The 17,509-nt window shown below is 50.3% G+C and overlaps 2 protein-coding genes across 3 annotated transcripts in view; one reads left to right on the forward strand and one right to left on the reverse strand.

Moving 5' to 3' along the window:
* Positions 1-3,846, forward strand: part of KCTD10 (potassium channel tetramerization domain containing 10) — a 27,945-nt gene extending 24,099 nt beyond the window's left edge. For both annotated transcript variants that reach the window (XM_059139919.1, XM_059139918.1), the window contains exon 7: positions 1,029-3,846. In XM_059139919.1, coding sequence (XP_058995902.1) covers positions 1,029-1,253 — 225 coding nt within the window. In that variant the 3' untranslated portion in view covers positions 1,254-3,846. The remainder of the gene's footprint in view (positions 1-1,028) is intronic.
* Positions 2,967-17,509, reverse strand: part of MYO1H (myosin IH) — a 46,409-nt gene continuing 31,866 nt past the window's right edge. The window contains exons 19-30 of the mRNA XM_059139913.1: positions 16,288-16,401; positions 13,887-13,963; positions 12,795-12,863; positions 11,028-11,112; positions 10,387-10,546; positions 9,295-9,378; positions 8,411-8,504; positions 8,162-8,217; positions 7,286-7,421; positions 6,775-6,845; positions 6,540-6,637; positions 2,967-5,764 (exon numbers count right to left, since the gene is read on the reverse strand). Coding sequence (XP_058995896.1) covers positions 5,641-5,764; positions 6,540-6,637; positions 6,775-6,845; positions 7,286-7,421; positions 8,162-8,217; positions 8,411-8,504; positions 9,295-9,378; positions 10,387-10,546; positions 11,028-11,112; positions 12,795-12,863; positions 13,887-13,963; positions 16,288-16,401 — 1,168 coding nt within the window. The 3' untranslated portion in view covers positions 2,967-5,640. The remainder of the gene's footprint in view (positions 5,765-6,539; positions 6,638-6,774; positions 6,846-7,285; positions 7,422-8,161; positions 8,218-8,410; positions 8,505-9,294; positions 9,379-10,386; positions 10,547-11,027; positions 11,113-12,794; positions 12,864-13,886; positions 13,964-16,287; positions 16,402-17,509) is intronic.

A 17,509-nucleotide genomic window follows, 5' to 3' on the forward strand; every position in this document is an offset into this window, starting at 1 on the left:
AGCGTGCTGCCTCCATTTCTCTGGGAGCCTCAGAATCCTGCCATTGAAAGCAAAGTCTCTACTCTGAGTCAGGTGCCTGGGGCCTACTTGGGCAGCCTTCCTCCAGTTCCCAGTGCCTTGACCCCAAAGGGCAGGCGGCAGACACAGAGCTTTACGAAGCAGGAGGGGTCATGTTCTTTTTAGCCGGTCTGTGTTCAAAAAAATGGGTGTGGAGCAGCTCCAAGGGTGCAGATCTATCGTTATTAGAAACCTGTTGGAAATGACCTAATTGGTTAATTGCATTGTTACATTGTTGGGGAAAGCCTTCCATAGCAAGGAAGACCAAGTTAGGGGAAAGCAAAAGGTGAGAGGAGTGTGTGATGGGCCACCTTTTGTGCATTTTAAAGTGTGGGAATATGGGGCGCCTGGGTGGCTCAGTGGGTTAAGTGTCTGCCTTCTGTTCAGGTCATGATGTCAGGGTCCTGGGATCGAGCCCCGCATCAGGCTCTCTGCTCAGCAGGGAGCCTGCTTCCCCCTCTCCCCGCCTGCCTCTCTGCCTACTTGTGATCTCTCTCGCTCTGTCAAATAAATATTTTTTTAAAGATTTTATTTATTTATTTGACAGAGCGAGAGAGATTACAAGTAGGCAGAGAGAGAGGGGGAAGCAGGTTCCCCGCTGAGCAGAGAGCCCGATGCGGGGCTCGATCCCAGGATCCTGACATCATGACCTGAGCTGAAGACAGACACTTAACCCACTGAGCCACCCAGGCACCCCAATAAATAAAATCTTTAAAAAAAAAAAAAAAGCGTGGGAATATGTAGAGGTGTACGATCCTATATTTACATGCACTGTATCCTTTTTGTTACCTGTGTAAGCACCATGCATAAGGACTGTCTATTGAAAATAAAAGCTACCGTAAAACTAGTAACTGGTCTCAGAAGGAATCCCAGGGGCCTGAGCTGGTGACTCTGCCGGAAGTAGCAGGTGGCAGCGGCGGTGGGCAGTGTGTGATGCTAACAAACCTGACTTGCGTGTTGTGGGAATGCAGGTGGAGTTCCCAGAGGCCCGGATTTATGAGGAGACCCTCAATATTCTGTTGTACGAGGCCCAGGACGGCCGAGGACCTGACAATGCGCTCCTGGAGGCCACCGGCGGGGCAGCGGGCCGCTCGCACCACCTGGATGAGGACGAAGAGCGGGAGCGGGAGCGGATCGAGCGTGTGCGGCGGATCCACATCAAGCGCCCAGACGACCGGGCCCACCTGCACCAGTGAGCTGGCCGACCGTCCCCGCCTCCTGCCTCCTGCCTCCTCCCTCCTCCTCCTCCCTCCCCCCGCCGCTCTTCACTCGGATTCCTGCGGACTCCTGGGCACCGTCCGTGTTCCCTGCAGTCCGGAGATCCGTTTCTGTAATAAGCCAGATGATTATTTTGATACTTCTCGACCGGGTGACTGTCTCTCCCCAGGTGAATGCACCCCTGTTCTCGAGCAAGCTGTGTCCCTTTCATGGGGATCTGAGAATCTTTGGAGCCAGGCTCTCAGCTCTCGGAGAAAAGTATGAATGGGTATGAAGTGGACATGAGCAATTTTGTTTGCAGTATTTATTTTGGTGGGTGCTGATTCCCTGTTTGGGCTTTGGGGCGGCATTCCATCGGGGCTCAGTCTGGCCGCTCTGAGAGGGGCCCTGCAGTTGGTGGCCACCACAGGTTTCCCTGAGCTCCCTGTTTCAGAACCCTCCAGGCTGGCATGCTGGATGCATTCCCCTGCATTAGACCAGGCTGTCTCTGGGTCTCTGCTAAAAGTCCGTTCTGCCCTCGGGTTTCGCCCCTGTGGTACCGGCAGGTGATTGCAGTTTGTGGCAAAGATAGGACCGATGGGCTTCGTGCCTCTGACTGTTCGAGTATAGCTCTCAGTTCCCAGCACTGTTGGAGGGGCAGGCCTGTCAGGACCCCACACACCTGGCTAAGGGCAGAGCTGGCCCCGGCAAAAAATGCACGGCTCTGTTCCTGGCTCCTTCCCCACCTCCTTCCCCTTCCGCTTGTCCCCCTTGTTGACCAACTCCGTTCTCAAGGGCCGCATGGCCTGGTTGTGGACGGAGCTCACATACATCCTGGGCTCCTTGGCCTTCTTCCCTGTTAAGCTGGGCTTCCTGTCTCAAGTAGAAGTCCTGCCCTTTGCTTAGAAAGGGGACATGGCCTGGCCTCTGTCCCCCGGCCTGGCATCCAGGCAGGGAGCCCGTTCACACCAGCAGTCTCGGGGCAGCTCGCCTGCTGTACATAGCCCTTCCCCAGAGATCCCCTCTGTTTCTTTGCCTCTGAGTTTTACACAGTGTGGAGTGGCCACAGCGAGAGAGTTGGAGGATGTGTAGCTCCTCTGGGGTCCAGTTAAGTGTTTATGTTCGTGTTTAAGGGACGTGTGCGACTGTAGATGGGAATGTGTTTGTGTGGAGTGCAGGGGGCCTGCGCTGGAGCCCGGCTGTTCGCATGGTGCTTATGGAGGACGGATGTTCTCGGTTACCTACCTCCCAGCCTCTGCGCCTGTGAAGGGACAGAAGTGAGTGGTGACTGATGTGGCTGGTCACGACTAGACTAGGTAGACTAGTTGAAAGGAGATGTGAACATGTGTTAGGTGATGGATGGGCTTTGTCTACTCTTCAAGGGAAATGTTACTGTTTTATACCAAAGGTATTAACATGGGCAGCCTTCGACACAGTGTATTCCAAAAAATGAGTTTCTATTTTGAAATGGTTTTTACAGCTTAGGCTTTGTACATACTGCCCTTCTTGGGACAGTGGTATGCCTTTATTTTGTATTGAGCAACAAAGCCTCCAATAAAACTTTAAAACAATCTTGACTGAACCTAAAAAATCATGTATGGGGGTCGAGGCCTTTTAAACTGTTGTGTGGGGAACTTTCTATTAGGCCATTAGGGTTTTATTAAGTGCTGGGGGGTGGGGCTTAAATACTGTTTCGTAAATATTTTATATACTGTTTGAGTTTTAAACACCAACCCTGACGTTTGGGTTGAACTTTTTTAGAAAGTTGAAGTGAATGTCAGTTGTGATGTTTTATGTAGGAATGGAAAAGCCATCATATGAATTTTTAACTTTTTCTGTGAGGAGTAAGTTTGTGGAACAATTGGATGTGTTTGTGCTTCTACACCGTATGAGCTGACGTTTCTGGCAGTCTTTACACTTGTCCTTAACTTTGTACTTGTAATTTTGAGTCTTTGCTTTCCTGAGATCAGAACAGGTTCCTGAAACATTCCGCGGTGAATGAGAACACCATTAGCTTGCATAGCCAGGAGCTGACAGCAAGTGTTGGCTGGTCCAAGCTCTGTTAGCAAATGGATTCCATGAGGAACTGATTTTTATGCTAGCATGTGGGGCAAACAGAGGCCCATATTTATACTTAAGAACCATCTAAGTAAAACACTGGCCTGAAATTTGGTAAAGAGTTAAGTTTTATTACACTGTAAGAGCTTACAATTGAAGTAGAACAGCTTTTTCAAAGGTGGCCTTGTTTGTGGTGACCGGGGGGCTGTGCCCAAGACAATCCTGGAGTAGCCTCTTGTTGCCCCCACCCTGAACCCTCAGATGAGCAGCCTGGCCGAGGTGCAGGGACCCCACACTCTGGGTAGGTGGGCTCCCCTGCCCCTCACCTAAGCAGCTGCTCGAGACCCACGTGGCAGCAGCTCAGCCCTCCTCGGCAGCTGGGCTCCTCCCAGTGTGACGGTAGCACGCCTCTGTGTCACTGACTTTCCTTTTTGTGCTATAAAAAAATGCTATAAACGTTAGAAGTAGTCACTGTATGTTGTACAAGCATTTGTGGACATGTAAAATAAAAGTTACATAATGCTTCTGTTTAAATGTTTTCTGGGTCTTTTCAGAAACACCCAGCACAATCCTGGCAGTGCGGTGGGGTTCACAGCAAAGAGGGCAAGGCCTCTGTCCTCCATTCATTCTGCTTTATCACCTGAAGTTGCCAGGGAGAGCCCGGCGGGGGTCACTGTTCTGTTCGCTGAGACCCTGCTGGAAGTCTTAGGTGGAAACCAGAGTGAGTCCACTGGGGTTGCTGCCGTGTTAACACGAGGGAGGGGGGCCGGGACAGGGGAGACACAAACACACATAAGGCCATGACATTTCTGCTATGGCTCCCCATCTGGCACCCAAAGCACCTAAGTTCCATTTAGTTAAAGCAAAATTCAAAACACGCAGCTTTATCAAATTACAAGGACTCCCTCTCAGACCATGTGTGTATATATACTCCTCCATGGTCCCTCAGGGGCAGCTTGACAAAGGTAGAGGATCTGCTGCACCCTTTAATGACACTTTCAAGTGCCCATCGAGGGAAGGACCTGGTAGGGACACTGCAACCCATCCGTGCAGGTGACCTGAGGTTGGGCCGCTGAAGAGCACCTTTCCCTTTAGTGCCCCAGGGCTATTGAGAACTGGGAGATGGATGGATGCCACTCAGTTCCTTCAGAGCTGCTCCTCTGCCTGGAACCTCGGGGACCTGTTTCCTTGAAGGTGTAGCTCCCTGGACAGCCTCCTGCTTCCTGGGTGCTTTCCTCAGCCGGAGCAGAGACGGCCCCGGGAGCGGTCAGGAGGACTTGGCATGGACCGACACCTCGGGAGAGCACCCACAGTTAGGTTAGAGACCCTTCACGCCCCAGCGGTGGGCAGTGGCAGTGCGGACAAGCTTTGAAGCCGACCCCACCTGCCGCTGAGACAGAGGGCATTTAGAAAAGGACTCACAGGCTGCTTAGCAGCTTCAGCCCCAGCCAGTCAGGCGCCGGAGCTGGGGGGATGCCCAAGGCCGAATCCTTAAAGGTCACACCCCTAAGACGGCATATAAGCTGAAAAGGCTGAAATGATACTTCAGAGATTTTTAACGTCTCCCTGAAGGAGTTCAGGGGCAGTTATTTTAGGAAAGCCTTTTGGGTACGACTTACCCCACAAAGACAGTTAAAGTTGTGGGGATGCAAATATAAGTATTTACGAGACACCCCATTTATTGACAGACTTTTGGCTCATATATTTGTATCAGATGAGAATACAGCGTGCACCTACAAAATACCTCACAAAGATTCAGCCCCCTCAGGTTTTAATCTGTCATTTCCTAGCAAGATGGGATCACACTAAGCCCTGTGTACTACTTGCCAGTGAAGGCTATGGGGACGCCTAGCTTAGCACCCTGAGACTGATGGGGAAGACTAAGCACTGAGCACCCAGCCTGGACTTCAGACAGCAGTCAGCTCTGCTTTTCAGACCCAACATGGCTCCCATGGCAAAGAGCAGGCCACAGCCCGCACCAGTCCCATCACAGCGTCCAGGGCCAAGACTCTGGCATGGGTATTTCTAGAAGCTTGCCAGGAGAGCCCAAGTCGGGAGACACCACAAAGCCTCAGCCTTCGCCCTCCAGTGAAAAGTTGCCTTCGACGTTTAAAACTGAGAAGGACTTAACATCACCATCCTGTTCACTAACAACTAGAAATGGGAGGTAAGCTTGCTTTCTTCAAACCCTTTCGTTCCCTGTGTGAATGTGTGCCTCGGGCATCAGTACCACCTGTTTTGATGTAGAATCAGGAATAGAGGGAGACATGAAAAGTCAAGAGGAGAGCTAAAAATGGCCACATTTTAATCTGCGTTCTCAGGTAAAACTCACCTCCCACCACAGCCACTCACCACAGTTAACTGGCCATTTTTATCTTTATAGATTTGTTCTTCTGGCCCTGTATCAAAAACGATCGTGCCTTTTTTTCCAGGGCTGATATAAAACTGTAAACTGAAAACACACCAAGTAATCAATCACTGACGTTCAGGAAATTCACTTATGGGGAGCTTCGAGATCAATTTCCCATTTGTATTATTACAGAGTTTTACTGCATATTTGAGTCCTCAAAAGACAACCATTGCCACAACCAGGAAACCTACCCCTTGTTTCTTTGACTATTTCCAGATCAACTTAGCATGTTTAGTTCTTCAGGGGGCCCGTCACGGGGTGGCCAGGGCTCCTGTTGGGGAAGCGCTCCCCACTCTCTCTCCCTCTTGCACGGAGGAATTTGCCCATCAGCCTACAGGGGCTTGAGACCCACTAAGAGCAGCAGCAATGGGGGGTGGAGGGGTGCAGGCTGCCTGTAGGAGATCTGGGAGTCTCCGAGATTCAGCCTCGGGGACCCCCACACTGTCCCTGACCAGCCTGCTGACACGGGCCTGCTGCTCAACCACCTTGTGCCCGTGTAACAGAAAACATGGTGGCGCCTTCAGACTTAAGAAAGACTCGGGTAAGAGCACCCTCTGTGCCAAATATTTTTTCTCTATGCCCTAAAGAAATGTTCTCCCTGGCTGCTCATCCATGGTAAGCAGCCTGCCAGGCTGTGGTCCATGGTGCTCAGACAACAGGCCTCAAGCAGGGGAAGGTGCAGCTGTCACCTGTCCTGGCCCAGAGGTCCACCTTTCACTGGCTGACAGCTTCCCCCAGGGACGGAAGGCCCTCCTTGGAGAACCGGGCCATCAGCCCCCGGTCGCCTTGGAGAACAGGGGACTGAAGAAACACCTACCTTCCCTGAACGACATTCACAACGTTCCCCCTCTTTGCCAGCATGACAAGCTTGGTGACCGCTTCAAAAACGTGCTCACACTGTAAGATGGCATCGCCCTGAGGTGGAGAGGATATGGTGGTTTCAGAAGCAGTGGCTTCAAAGAAAAGTACGCTTCCCTACAGAGGCTTCCCGGTGGGTAGCTCAGCGTGGCAGGGTCTTTCTCCCCTGGCAGACACCGGTGGCTGTCGCTTACCTTTTGCTTGTGGTCCTCTGGTGAGACGTGAATGACCAAGATGCCATCACTGAGGCTACTAGTAGAGACACCTGAGGACAGACTCCTGAGTAAGCGACCTGGAACTGGACAACTTGACATTCACACAGAAAAAAGAAGCGGTGTACCTGGGGGCACCCCCACCCCACCCTCTTTCCCTCCTTGCTGGGCCTCAGAGGGTGAAGGGCACACCCCAGTGGTCAGCATTGCTAGGAGGCTGTGAAGGGCTGCGCTCGGGCTACAACACAGGTCCTCGGAGAAGGTGACTGTCGTCCAACCTGGATACTTGGGGGAAGGGGCGGCCGCTGACATTTATGCCAGAAAAAAACACACAGGCCAGGCCCGGGCAGCCAGCCCCAAGCTTTCTGGGCAACCTACACTTCTGTCTTCCAGTAGAAGGTGTCTTCCTTACTGGTGTGTCCCCGTCCCGTTCCCCTCCGCCTGGGGAGCTAAGTCAATCCAGGGAACGGTCTGAAGACGGCTGGCTTCTTACCTCTGAGGACTGAGTATTCTATTTTCTGCTTGATTTTGGCAAGCTCCACCACATAAGCTGCCTTCTGAGTCAGGAGGAGTTGGCGCGGCCGGGCCTTGAAGCCTTTCCTGTCATACTTGATGACCGGGATACCATACTGCAAGGAAGGCAAGGTGACTCCGTAGGGGGACAGGGCAGGGGACAGAGTTCCTTATTCCTCCAGACTGTGCTAAGACCAGTTACTTGAAGCACTCAGAGAGAGAAAGACTCACACAGACTGGTATTACCACACAGTGTTTCCCACCATTGACTCCTTCGGCCTCTCACTATCCGCACCATCCCCACTCACAGAAGGACAGAGGCGGCAAGAACTTCCGGAACCTGCCCAGATGGCACACAGCTAAGTTACGATGTCCATGCTGACACCCTGCCATATTGCTTCTAATAGGAGATGTTCAGTGATGAAGTTCGTGGCTGCACTGCACTCAGTTTCACAGAAACCAAACCCATGGGGCACCTGGGTGACTTAACCAGTTGAGTGTCTGCCTTCGGCTCAGGTCATGATCCTAGGGTCCTGGGATCGAGTCCCACACTGGGCTCCCTGTTGGGCGGGGAGTCCGCTTCTCCCTCTCCCACTACCCCATGCTCGTGCTCATGTTCTCTCAAAATCTTTTTAAAAGGAAAGAAAACCAAACCCAGTTTCTAGGATGACATAAGGACCAGATACCTAGAGGTCACATGGGCCCCACAATTTCATTAATGCCCAGAGCATAACGGTGGAGAGCCCAGCCCACTCACACACACCCCTGCATTTCAACAGGTTTTCCAGACACTTCATACAGAAAACAGATCCCGTTGAGGGAATCCTGCCAGACCCAGGGACCCATGTTTCCATACCTGGATTTTCTCATTGCTAATGAGTTGAAGCACTTTGGGATTAATGTCTCCTTCATCTGGGGAGGGAACCAGAACACAGCAAATCATCACCAAATACCATCTTCGTACCAAAGCCACTGGCATCCGCTGGGTTTATGCCCCTCTGTGACCAGGACCTCCGCTGTGGTTAGGACATGCTACAGAGTCAGGCATCTTCTTTCGAGCCTTAAAATAGGAGAAGCGAGTGCACAGATGGAAAAACGTACTTACCGATCCGGCTGTCGGCAAAGGGCTGGCTTAGGACTTCTGCATAACCTTCTTTCTTTCCCCTGAAGAGTTCACTCATAACCACCTTTTGCTGCATCTGGTGATACAGAATTGGAAGGACAAAGTAGTAGCCGCAAGGATCCTTGCGACAGAGGCTCCTTAGGTCCCTGAGATGGCTTACTTTCCTTGATAAGCTGTAGGAGCCTCGGCCTTCTTTGGCACAGAAATCACAACACATTCCAGGCTTTGGCCAAAATGCCCTAAAAATTATACTGGCAGAGACTGGAATGGCCACCTAAGGCCAGTCTCATGCATGCTCTCCCTAGAAGTGGGATTTTCAGAATTTCAGAGAGCAGGTCCTTCCACCTAGATCCGAGATCCGCAAACTACAACCCAAGGGCCAAACCCAGCCTGCTGCCCAATTTTTTAACTTTTTGGGAGTGGGGGGTTTGTGTGTTTTAGCAGCATGGCTCTGCCATCCTTTCATGCTGTGCCAGCAGGGTAGACTGACTGGAAAAGCACTCATGGGTCCTGCAGACTCCAAGATGTTACCCTCTAGGGCTTTACAGAAAAAGTCCGCTGACCTGTGGGTAAGCATGAACTTCTCTGCAGCAGAGAAGGGGTCCTGCATTCTGAGCAGCTTAGGGGACTATCTGGGTCAGGTTCCCATGGCAACATGATGAGCCACATTACTCATAACAGCTGCCCTTGAACCAGGGCTCTGCATCAAGTGGCCTAGGTGTGTTTAATACTCAACACACGTATGAGGCACAGGCCCAGTGTGCCCCTCGGCTCCCAGATGAGATGGCGGGCAGGCGCCAGCCCTAGCTCCTCCCCAACCCGGTCACCTGCCCATGCTCCCACCCCACCCACCCCCCAGCCCCTACCAGTGCTTTCCTCTCCGCTGTGATCCCGCAACAGTACTTCCGGACCAGGTTCCTTGTGCACATTTTCCTGAGCAGGTCGGACACCTGTGTGGAGAACACGTCTGTCTCACCCACCCCGCTCACACCCTGTTCTTGGGCTGTGGCCACCAAGACAGATGCTTTGAAAGCACAGTTGAATCCAGTCTCATGTAAAGTATAGCAGTAGGGAGGCCTTGGTGGCTCAGTCGGTTGAGTGGTGGCTGCCTTCGGTTCAGGGTCCTGGGATCGAGCCCTGCGTCGGGTTCCCTACGGTGGAAAGCCTGCTTCTCCCTCTCCCTCTGCCTGCCACTCCCTATGCTTGTGCTCTTTGTCAAATAAATAAAAATCTTTATTAAAAATAAGTACAGCATTAGTATTTTAAACTCCAAGAAAGCAGCTCATTTGCCAATCTTGCACTACTTTTTCACTCTTGCTAAGCTACTGGTTGTTTTTTTTTTTCTTTGAAGATTTTATTTATTTATTTGACAGAGACAGTGAGAGAGGGAATACAAGCCAGAAGAGTGGAAGAGGGAAAAGCACACTCTCCGCTGAGCAGGGAGCCCGAAGTGGGGCTCCATCCCAGGACCCCGGGATTATGACCTGCGCCGAAGGTAGATGCTTAATGGCTGAGCCACCCAGGTGCCCCAAACTACTGGTTCTTAAATTTGAATGTGTTTGAGTCATCTAAGGACCTGGCAGAAGAGAAAAGGACTCTCGGAGATGCTCAGTAGACCCAGGCTAGGACCCAGGATCTTACAGTGTCCCCCATTGTGCTCTAGACAGAGGGTCTCAGGACCCACTTTTGAGAAATACTTTCCCCCGTAACAGTTATTAGAAGTTATTGGGAAGGCTATAACAGGATAGGAACTATCCACAAGAGCTCTGTGCAAACAGACCTCTGTTGGCTTTAGAGTATGAATTTGGAGGAGTGACATTTCTTGCATAAAAGCCTTGCAAAAAGAAGTGCTTTGCTAAGGCGACCCTTTCCAGCCAAGGAGGGTGCACAAAGACAACAAAAGCTTAGCCCATCAGTGCCGGAGTCACTTGCAACAGGAGTCCCCATTCGGTCCTCACATTTTCCAAGATGCCAGGAGGCCTCAGCCAGCTCTTGTCCAAGACATTCTTTGGGACATGATACCGAAGTTTCAAGATGTAATTCTTCCGCACGAACACGATAAACTCCTCGTTGTCCGGGCAGGGGGCTTTGTTTCGGTTGATGAATCCCTTTATGAACCTAAAGAGGCAAGCGTTTTGTTAGCTTTCTGGCCGATTTCTGTGCTGAGACTCTCTCCACCTGTTTGATTTCAAAGGAGGCCAAAATGGCAGAGATTGCCTTGGTCGCCAAGGAAGGTGACAGTCACATAGCCCACAGGTCAGGTCTGCCCCAGAGACACATTCTGTTTCACCCACACCATTTTTGGTTTTGTCCTGAGCAGTGTGAATTAGTTGTGGACATCAACTGACACCAGAAGGCAGCTGACCCTAGTGGCTTTTGAACCGAGAGAAACTAACAAGCAAGTGAAACTAACAACTGAGAGAAACTAACTAGCAAGTGAAACTAACAAGTGGATTGTGATCACTGTCAGATTGGGAGCTTGGAGGAAAGAAGTGGAGCTGAATCCCTAAGGCCTGGCATTCTGGGGGGAAGCTCAGTTTTCTGCACAAAGCCCAAGAATTCAACCAAGACCCATGGTCACCTTCTGGAGAGAACTCACTTCCTTACGGTCCGCACAGCCCACCTTCTCCTACTGGCCGCCTTCCGAGCCAGGGCCCCACGCCAGTGCGCCTCCAGTCTGATGGCTGAAAGAGTTCACTGCTGGCATTAGAAGGCGAGCACAATCAAGTTTAAATACAAAAGGCTTTTTTTTTCCCCCTCAGAACCGCTCACCCCCTCCACCAAACATCTGGATGCCCACCTCTGCCCTGGGCCAGCCCCACCCCCCGACCCCCAAGATGGAAAGTTGTGGAGTGTCGCCAGTTTCTATCTGAGGGTGCTCAGGCCACTGAACCAGGACGACCGAGCAGCTCCAGCCATATGGGAGGCTTCAAGGAGAGCCCCGAAATTGCATTGAGGGGGTCAGTTTCCCCAGGTCTTGAGGGGTGCACATCAGTCGTGGGGCTGCGTTTGGCTGGTCTCATCTAGTGTGTGCTTTAGTTATCCACGCTTAAAAATTGAGATACATCAATTGGGACACAGAGATTTCTGGCTTGTTTCCCAATTTTTAAATGCTTTTCATATTTTGTTCAGTATTCTGATTTTTAAAAAATGTTTTCTGGGGCACCTGGATGGCCCAGTTGATAAGTGTCTGACCCTTGGTTTCAGCTCAGGCCATGATCTCATGGGTCGTGGGATTGAGCCCTGAGTCAGGCTCTGTGCTCAGCACAGAGTCTGCTTGAGATTCTCCCTGTCTCAAACGCATGAATAAAGCTTTTTTAAAAAATGCTTTTATTCCTCATAGCAGCACTATTTCTGTTCCAAAAACAAAGGACTATCCACAGAACAGCTGGACTGTGGTATGCTCGTACAGCACAGGGGTCTGCAAACTACAGCCCTCTGGCTGGACATCTGCTTTTGTAAATAAAGCTTTATTGCCACAGGGCTATGCGCATTTATTTATGTATTGCCAAAATACCTTCCTGCTGCAATGTCAGAACTGAGTAGCCGTGACCAGGACCAGATGACCCACAAGTCTAAAGGACCACCTGGCCTTGAAGAAAAAGTTTGCCAATATTTGATTTCATGTCATCTTATGCAGCTATGAAAATAAATGACCAAATCTACATAGCGCTGGCTGGTTGAATTTCAGGAACAAAAATGTCCCTAAAAATACAAATGGTATAATTTTATGAACTTCAAAACATGCCAGCCACTAACTATATCGTTTAGTGATGCATCCACCACTACATGATGATGGTAAAGCTATCCAGAAAAGCAAGGGAAGAATAAAGGCAAAATTTAGGAGAGGGATGCAGGTATGGGTCAAGAAGGGACGGGAGAGCCACAGGGGACAGGTTCCTGGATACTCCCAGGGTGAGTATCTTTTCAAAAAAATTATTCTTTGGGCACCTGGGTGGCTTTGCCGATTAACTGTCTGCCTTCGACTCAGGTCATGATCCCGGGATGCTGGGATCGAGCCCCACATCTCTGCTCAGCAGAGAGCCCGCTTCTCCCTCTCCCTCTGCCTGGCACTCCTCCTGCTTGTGCTATTGAATGAATAAATAAAATCTTTAAAAATAAAAATAAAAAATGATTCTTTAAAAGCGCACGTGCTGGGGACCAAATAAGCCATGTTTGTGGGACCCAAACGGGTCACTATGTTAGAAAGGCCGTTCGTAGAATAAAAACAAGCCATTTTTAAGGACGGACGGGCAGGGGGAGCAAAGCCCTAACAGAGCCTCTGCCTCCAGGTGCTGCCCAGGTCAGAGAGATGGAGCAGAGCTCTGGCTCATTGCAAACGGGAAAGCTTCTGTTTCATTCTTACCTGCCTGTCTTTTTTTCACATATACTCTCCTTTCTAGGCAGGCTTTGTATGTGGCTTGGATCCTCGCAACTGAAAATAAAAGGGTTGGTGAAACAGCTTTCAGCTGTGTGACTGTGTAGTTGTGCTCTTCAGAGGGGAGGTCAGAGGCAGCCTCAATACCACGCCCCACCCCTGCAGACCAGAGTCATCCTGTCCCCCCAGAGGCTGGTTAGAAACTGACGGAGGCCCCTCTGCCCCACCTGCAGCCAGCACCAGCCCCATCCCAGGTCCCAGGATCAAGGCGTGCTGCTGTGAGATCAAATAAATAAATAAGTAGAAATAAAAATGAGATCAGCAAGCACAGTGGTGACAAGCCCAGATCACGAAGCTAGAGAGACCCATGTTCAAATCCCAGCTCTGCTGCTTACGAGCCATGCAGCCTTCAACAAGTTACTGACATCTTAGACCTCAGTTTCCCGGAATGAAAGTGGAGATAATATGGCCACATAGGTTTGTTCTAAGAACACACCGAGGTCCCAAGTGCCAGGGAATTAATATGCAGCAAGCACTCAGATGACTCAACAGACCACTCGAGATTTCAAGGGAGATGCCCCACCCCACTCCAGTAGTTTCAGAAAAATTTTGCCCTCCCCCGCCCCCACCCGGTAACTTTCCTCTCTCCCAGTTCACACACCCCACCCCGGCTGCGGGCTTGGAAGCAACATCTTCCAACATCAGATACTGGCATGAATGAAGTTTTCAACAATTCACTGGAGGCTTAGCCCCTGGTGTGGCAAAAGAGTTGGGGCTTATCGAGAACTGGGACAGCAATCCAGGGTTTAAGTGTCCGTGTGCACCTGTGACTGCCCTCCAAACACACATTACATGTATCTTATCATATACATGTATATGATACATCTACATGTATCTTATCATATAGCCCTGTATCTTGTTCTGGGCATACATCTACATGTATCTTATCATATAGCCCTGTATCTTGTTCTGGGTTTCCAAAGTCAACACTTCTGACACTCTTTCAAAAACACTGTTTTTGAACCACACTAAGCTGGTTCATTTCACATTATGATGCAGTCAGGACAGAGAAAATCGTACCTAATTGATGTTTACTGAATTCAAAGGCATCTTCGGTAGCAAACAGAGTTCTGGGGAAACGAATGAAGATTTTGGTTCTAGAAGTGAAAAGAGAGATTGTTGTGATGATTAATTTGGTTGGCTACCAGCTGCCTTGGCTTCCACAGTGTCCCCTCCTCTAGAACCTCATGATGTGATCTTATTGGGAAATAGGGTCTTTGCAGATGTCATCAAGGTAGGGACTGAGAGGAGAGTGTACGGAATTAGGTGTGACCTAAATCCAGTGTGTGTGTGCCTGTAAGAGACAGAAAAGGACACACACACAGAGGGAAGTTTATGTGAAGACAGGCAGAGGCTGGAGGGACGGGACCACAAGCCACAGAATGTCAGGAGCCAGCAGAAGCTGGAAGAGTCAAGGAAGGAGTCTCCCGCAGAGCCCACCCACACCTTGATGTTGGACTTGGAACCTTGAGAACTAACCATGAAAGTGTACTTTTCCTGTTATTTTAAGCCAGCCAGTCTACAGGCCTTTGTCATCCAGCCTCAGGAAACTATGACACCATTTAACCCTGAAGTCACCTCCCTGGATTTTGAAAATCGATGACAAGGAATAGGAGTCTAAGTGTAAAAGATCCCATCAACCAGCAAAGATCAATGATCAATGTCCATCACTTCCGGCATGCCTTACCCACCCTGTGAGGGAAACTTCCCAGGGAAGCCACAAGGGGGCAGCAGTGCCTCAGTCCACGTGATCCCACGTCCCCATCCCAGATCATGGAAGAGGGACAGAGACCACCTATGACCTACCTCCACGGTCTGCCTCCCTCAGGATGCGCTAACCCCATTCTCAGGGATCTGGCTTGGAACTGTAGTTCTTGAAGCAGGGCCCAAGACAGAAGCATAAGGCTGGAGAGGGACCAGGGTGGCCACAGAGGGCTCTATCCAAGTGGGAGTTAGGAGTGGGAGGGCAAAGTCCATTGATGCATTCCATGGCAGAAATTATCTGTAGCCGGGGAATGCCTGTCTACATCCTTAGGCACTGGTCCTTACCACCACATCAACCCTGACCAAAATGACTAACAGGATAAAACTAAATCTTCCCGGTTCACACCCCCCCCCCTCCCGCCCACCCTGAGTCTGCCTCAGTGCTATCATCGTGTATGAAAGGTCTCCTGCTCCTGGACGACAACCACTACAGCAATGTGCTCGGAGTTCTAGAACACCTTCTGGGATGCCATGGGATCTTTCACTTCACGTAAGTCCTAATACCCCCTCTGAGAGGTCCTGCGTGCATTTGAACAATAAAAAAGACCAGGCAAACTCATTTTGCAGGCAAAGAGGTGCAACCCAGCCCTGGGTCAGGTTTAGAACGCAGGTCTCCCTTCTAGCTTCATCTCCTCCAACACCCTTCCAACCACCTGGAGCTTGCAATACTGTGGTTTATAATTAGAAATATATATTTGGTCTTGGTCCCATTCTAGTGCCATAGCTAGATCCCCAAACCCTTATAATTAGGGCAGTAGGGGCATCTTTGGTTATAATATTTGGACTTTGTCCCTGAGATAGTTTCAAAGTGATAACAGTGAAGTGGATGTCTTGCTATCTACGGCAGATCCCTCCAGCCACACCACACCTGAGTTTATGCTAAGGAGGTGATGTTCGCCAAGTTTCTTGGATAACCTAAGGATGGGGGCTGGTTGCCAGGAGAACCAATCTTGAGATGAGAATCTCAGAACTTTCAGCCCCACCTCCTACCTGGGGAGAGGGGCCAGGGGTTGAAGGGATGATGACCAACGGCCAGTGGTTTTATCAATCATGGCTGTGTAAAGGAGCTTCCGTAAGACTCCAAAAAGGACGTGGTTTGATGATCTGGGTGTGCCTGGAGAGGGCGTGGAAGCTCTATGCTTTTCCCCTATACCCTACCCTATGCATCTCAACCATCTGACCATTCCCGAGTTCTATCCTTGTGTAATAAGCCGGGGATCCAGTCACTCTGAGTTCTGTGAGCCCCTCTAGCAAATCACTTGAACCCAAAGAGAGGGTCCCAGGAACCTCTAATAGATGTCCAGTCGGTCGTCAGATGCACAGGTGACAATGCGGACTTAGAACTGGCATCTGAAGGGGGGGACAGACTGAGTCCTTATCTTGGGCATCTAACACTACCTCGGGTAGACAGTGTCAGAACTGAGTTGAGTGCAGGATACCCCACCACTCTCAGAGGTATTGTGGAATGTACTCGGGGGTGAGCAAAGTACTGAGAGCAGGAGGTTTTTTCCTTCTTTACAGAGCTGCATTTAAATCGAGTGGACGGGAGGATCTGCTTGTAAATCTACATGGACTCCTTTAAAAATTCATCTCCCGGTTCTCGATGCATACAGAAGAATGCACAGAACCTTTTACCAGGGATTTCCTAGCCACTTACCTCCCTAACTTGTACTCCTCTGGTGTGTAGCCCATGTACTGGATCAGCCGTTCCACACCCTCTGCTGGAGGCCCGTGCCAGTGTGGCCAGGTGTCTGGGCACAGGGACTTGTACCTGGGGAGAGGAGAGGCCCTTCCAGAAAGCCCTTGGCCCGGACACTTGCCCCCCACCCCCTGCCAGGGGCCCACTTGGCTCAGCTGTGGCATGCCAGTCACTCAGCACAATCTAGCAGACCCATCACACCGACTTCCTCGAATTCAGCAATAGACACTTGGCAAGAAGGATAAAAGGGAGAAACTATTTCAGTAGGCTGGATCTGGCCTGTCTTCATAGAACCTGACATCATCAGACACTTGGCCCGAGAAACCCCATTCCACTCCACACACTCTATGCAGGGACGTGAAATCCTGTGCCCACACCTGAGCTTATGCAAGAATGTTCACAGCGTCACCGTGTCATTATTCATCAGAGACAACCCAAATGTCCATCTGCTGATGAACGAAGGGACAAAATAAACATAAGTCAGCACACGAAGAAAAGGGCCCACGCCTGGTAAGTAATGAGGGACGTGGGCCCAGAGATGACTTCAGATCCTGATTTCAGCATACATAGCGAGGATGCAGTCCCTGTAAAAAGAACCATGCGGTCTGCAACGTTTTGAAATAAGAGAATGCAGAAATCCACGTGCCTGTGGACTTGCAGCTATAGAAACTGGGTTCAAGTGCAGCTCAGGAGCTGAGCAAGTCACTTTGCCTCCTCACCTCTGCAACGGGAACAAGGGACACGACCTTCCTCGTGGGCCCATCACGAGGTCGACATGAGATAAGCCGTGGAGAGTACTGGGCTCAGTCCAAGACCTCAAAAAATGTTAGCTACACTGTTCCTGCTGTGCTTCTTACCCTTAATACTGTGACATGGTTCATTTTATTTTAAAATCACTTTTTAAAAAAGACTTTATTTATTTGAGAGAGAAAGAGAGCATGAGAGTGGGGAAGGTCAGAGGGAGAAGCAGACTCCCCATGGATCCGGGAACCTTGATCCCGGGACTCTGGGACCATGATCTGAGCTGAAAGCAGTCACTTAACCAACTGAGCCATCCAGGTGCCCCATAAAAATCACATTTTAAACTGTTAGAAACATGTTGATTTTCCCAGAACTACATTTCATGAAAAAGTCATTAAGGGCATTGCCATGGAGTAAATGTCTATGTTCTCCTCTCATC

Source organism: Mustela lutreola, chromosome 11 (assembly GCF_030435805.1).
Source record: "Mustela lutreola isolate mMusLut2 chromosome 11, mMusLut2.pri, whole genome shotgun sequence".
Lineage (NCBI taxonomy): Eukaryota > Metazoa > Chordata > Mammalia > Carnivora > Mustelidae > Mustela > Mustela lutreola.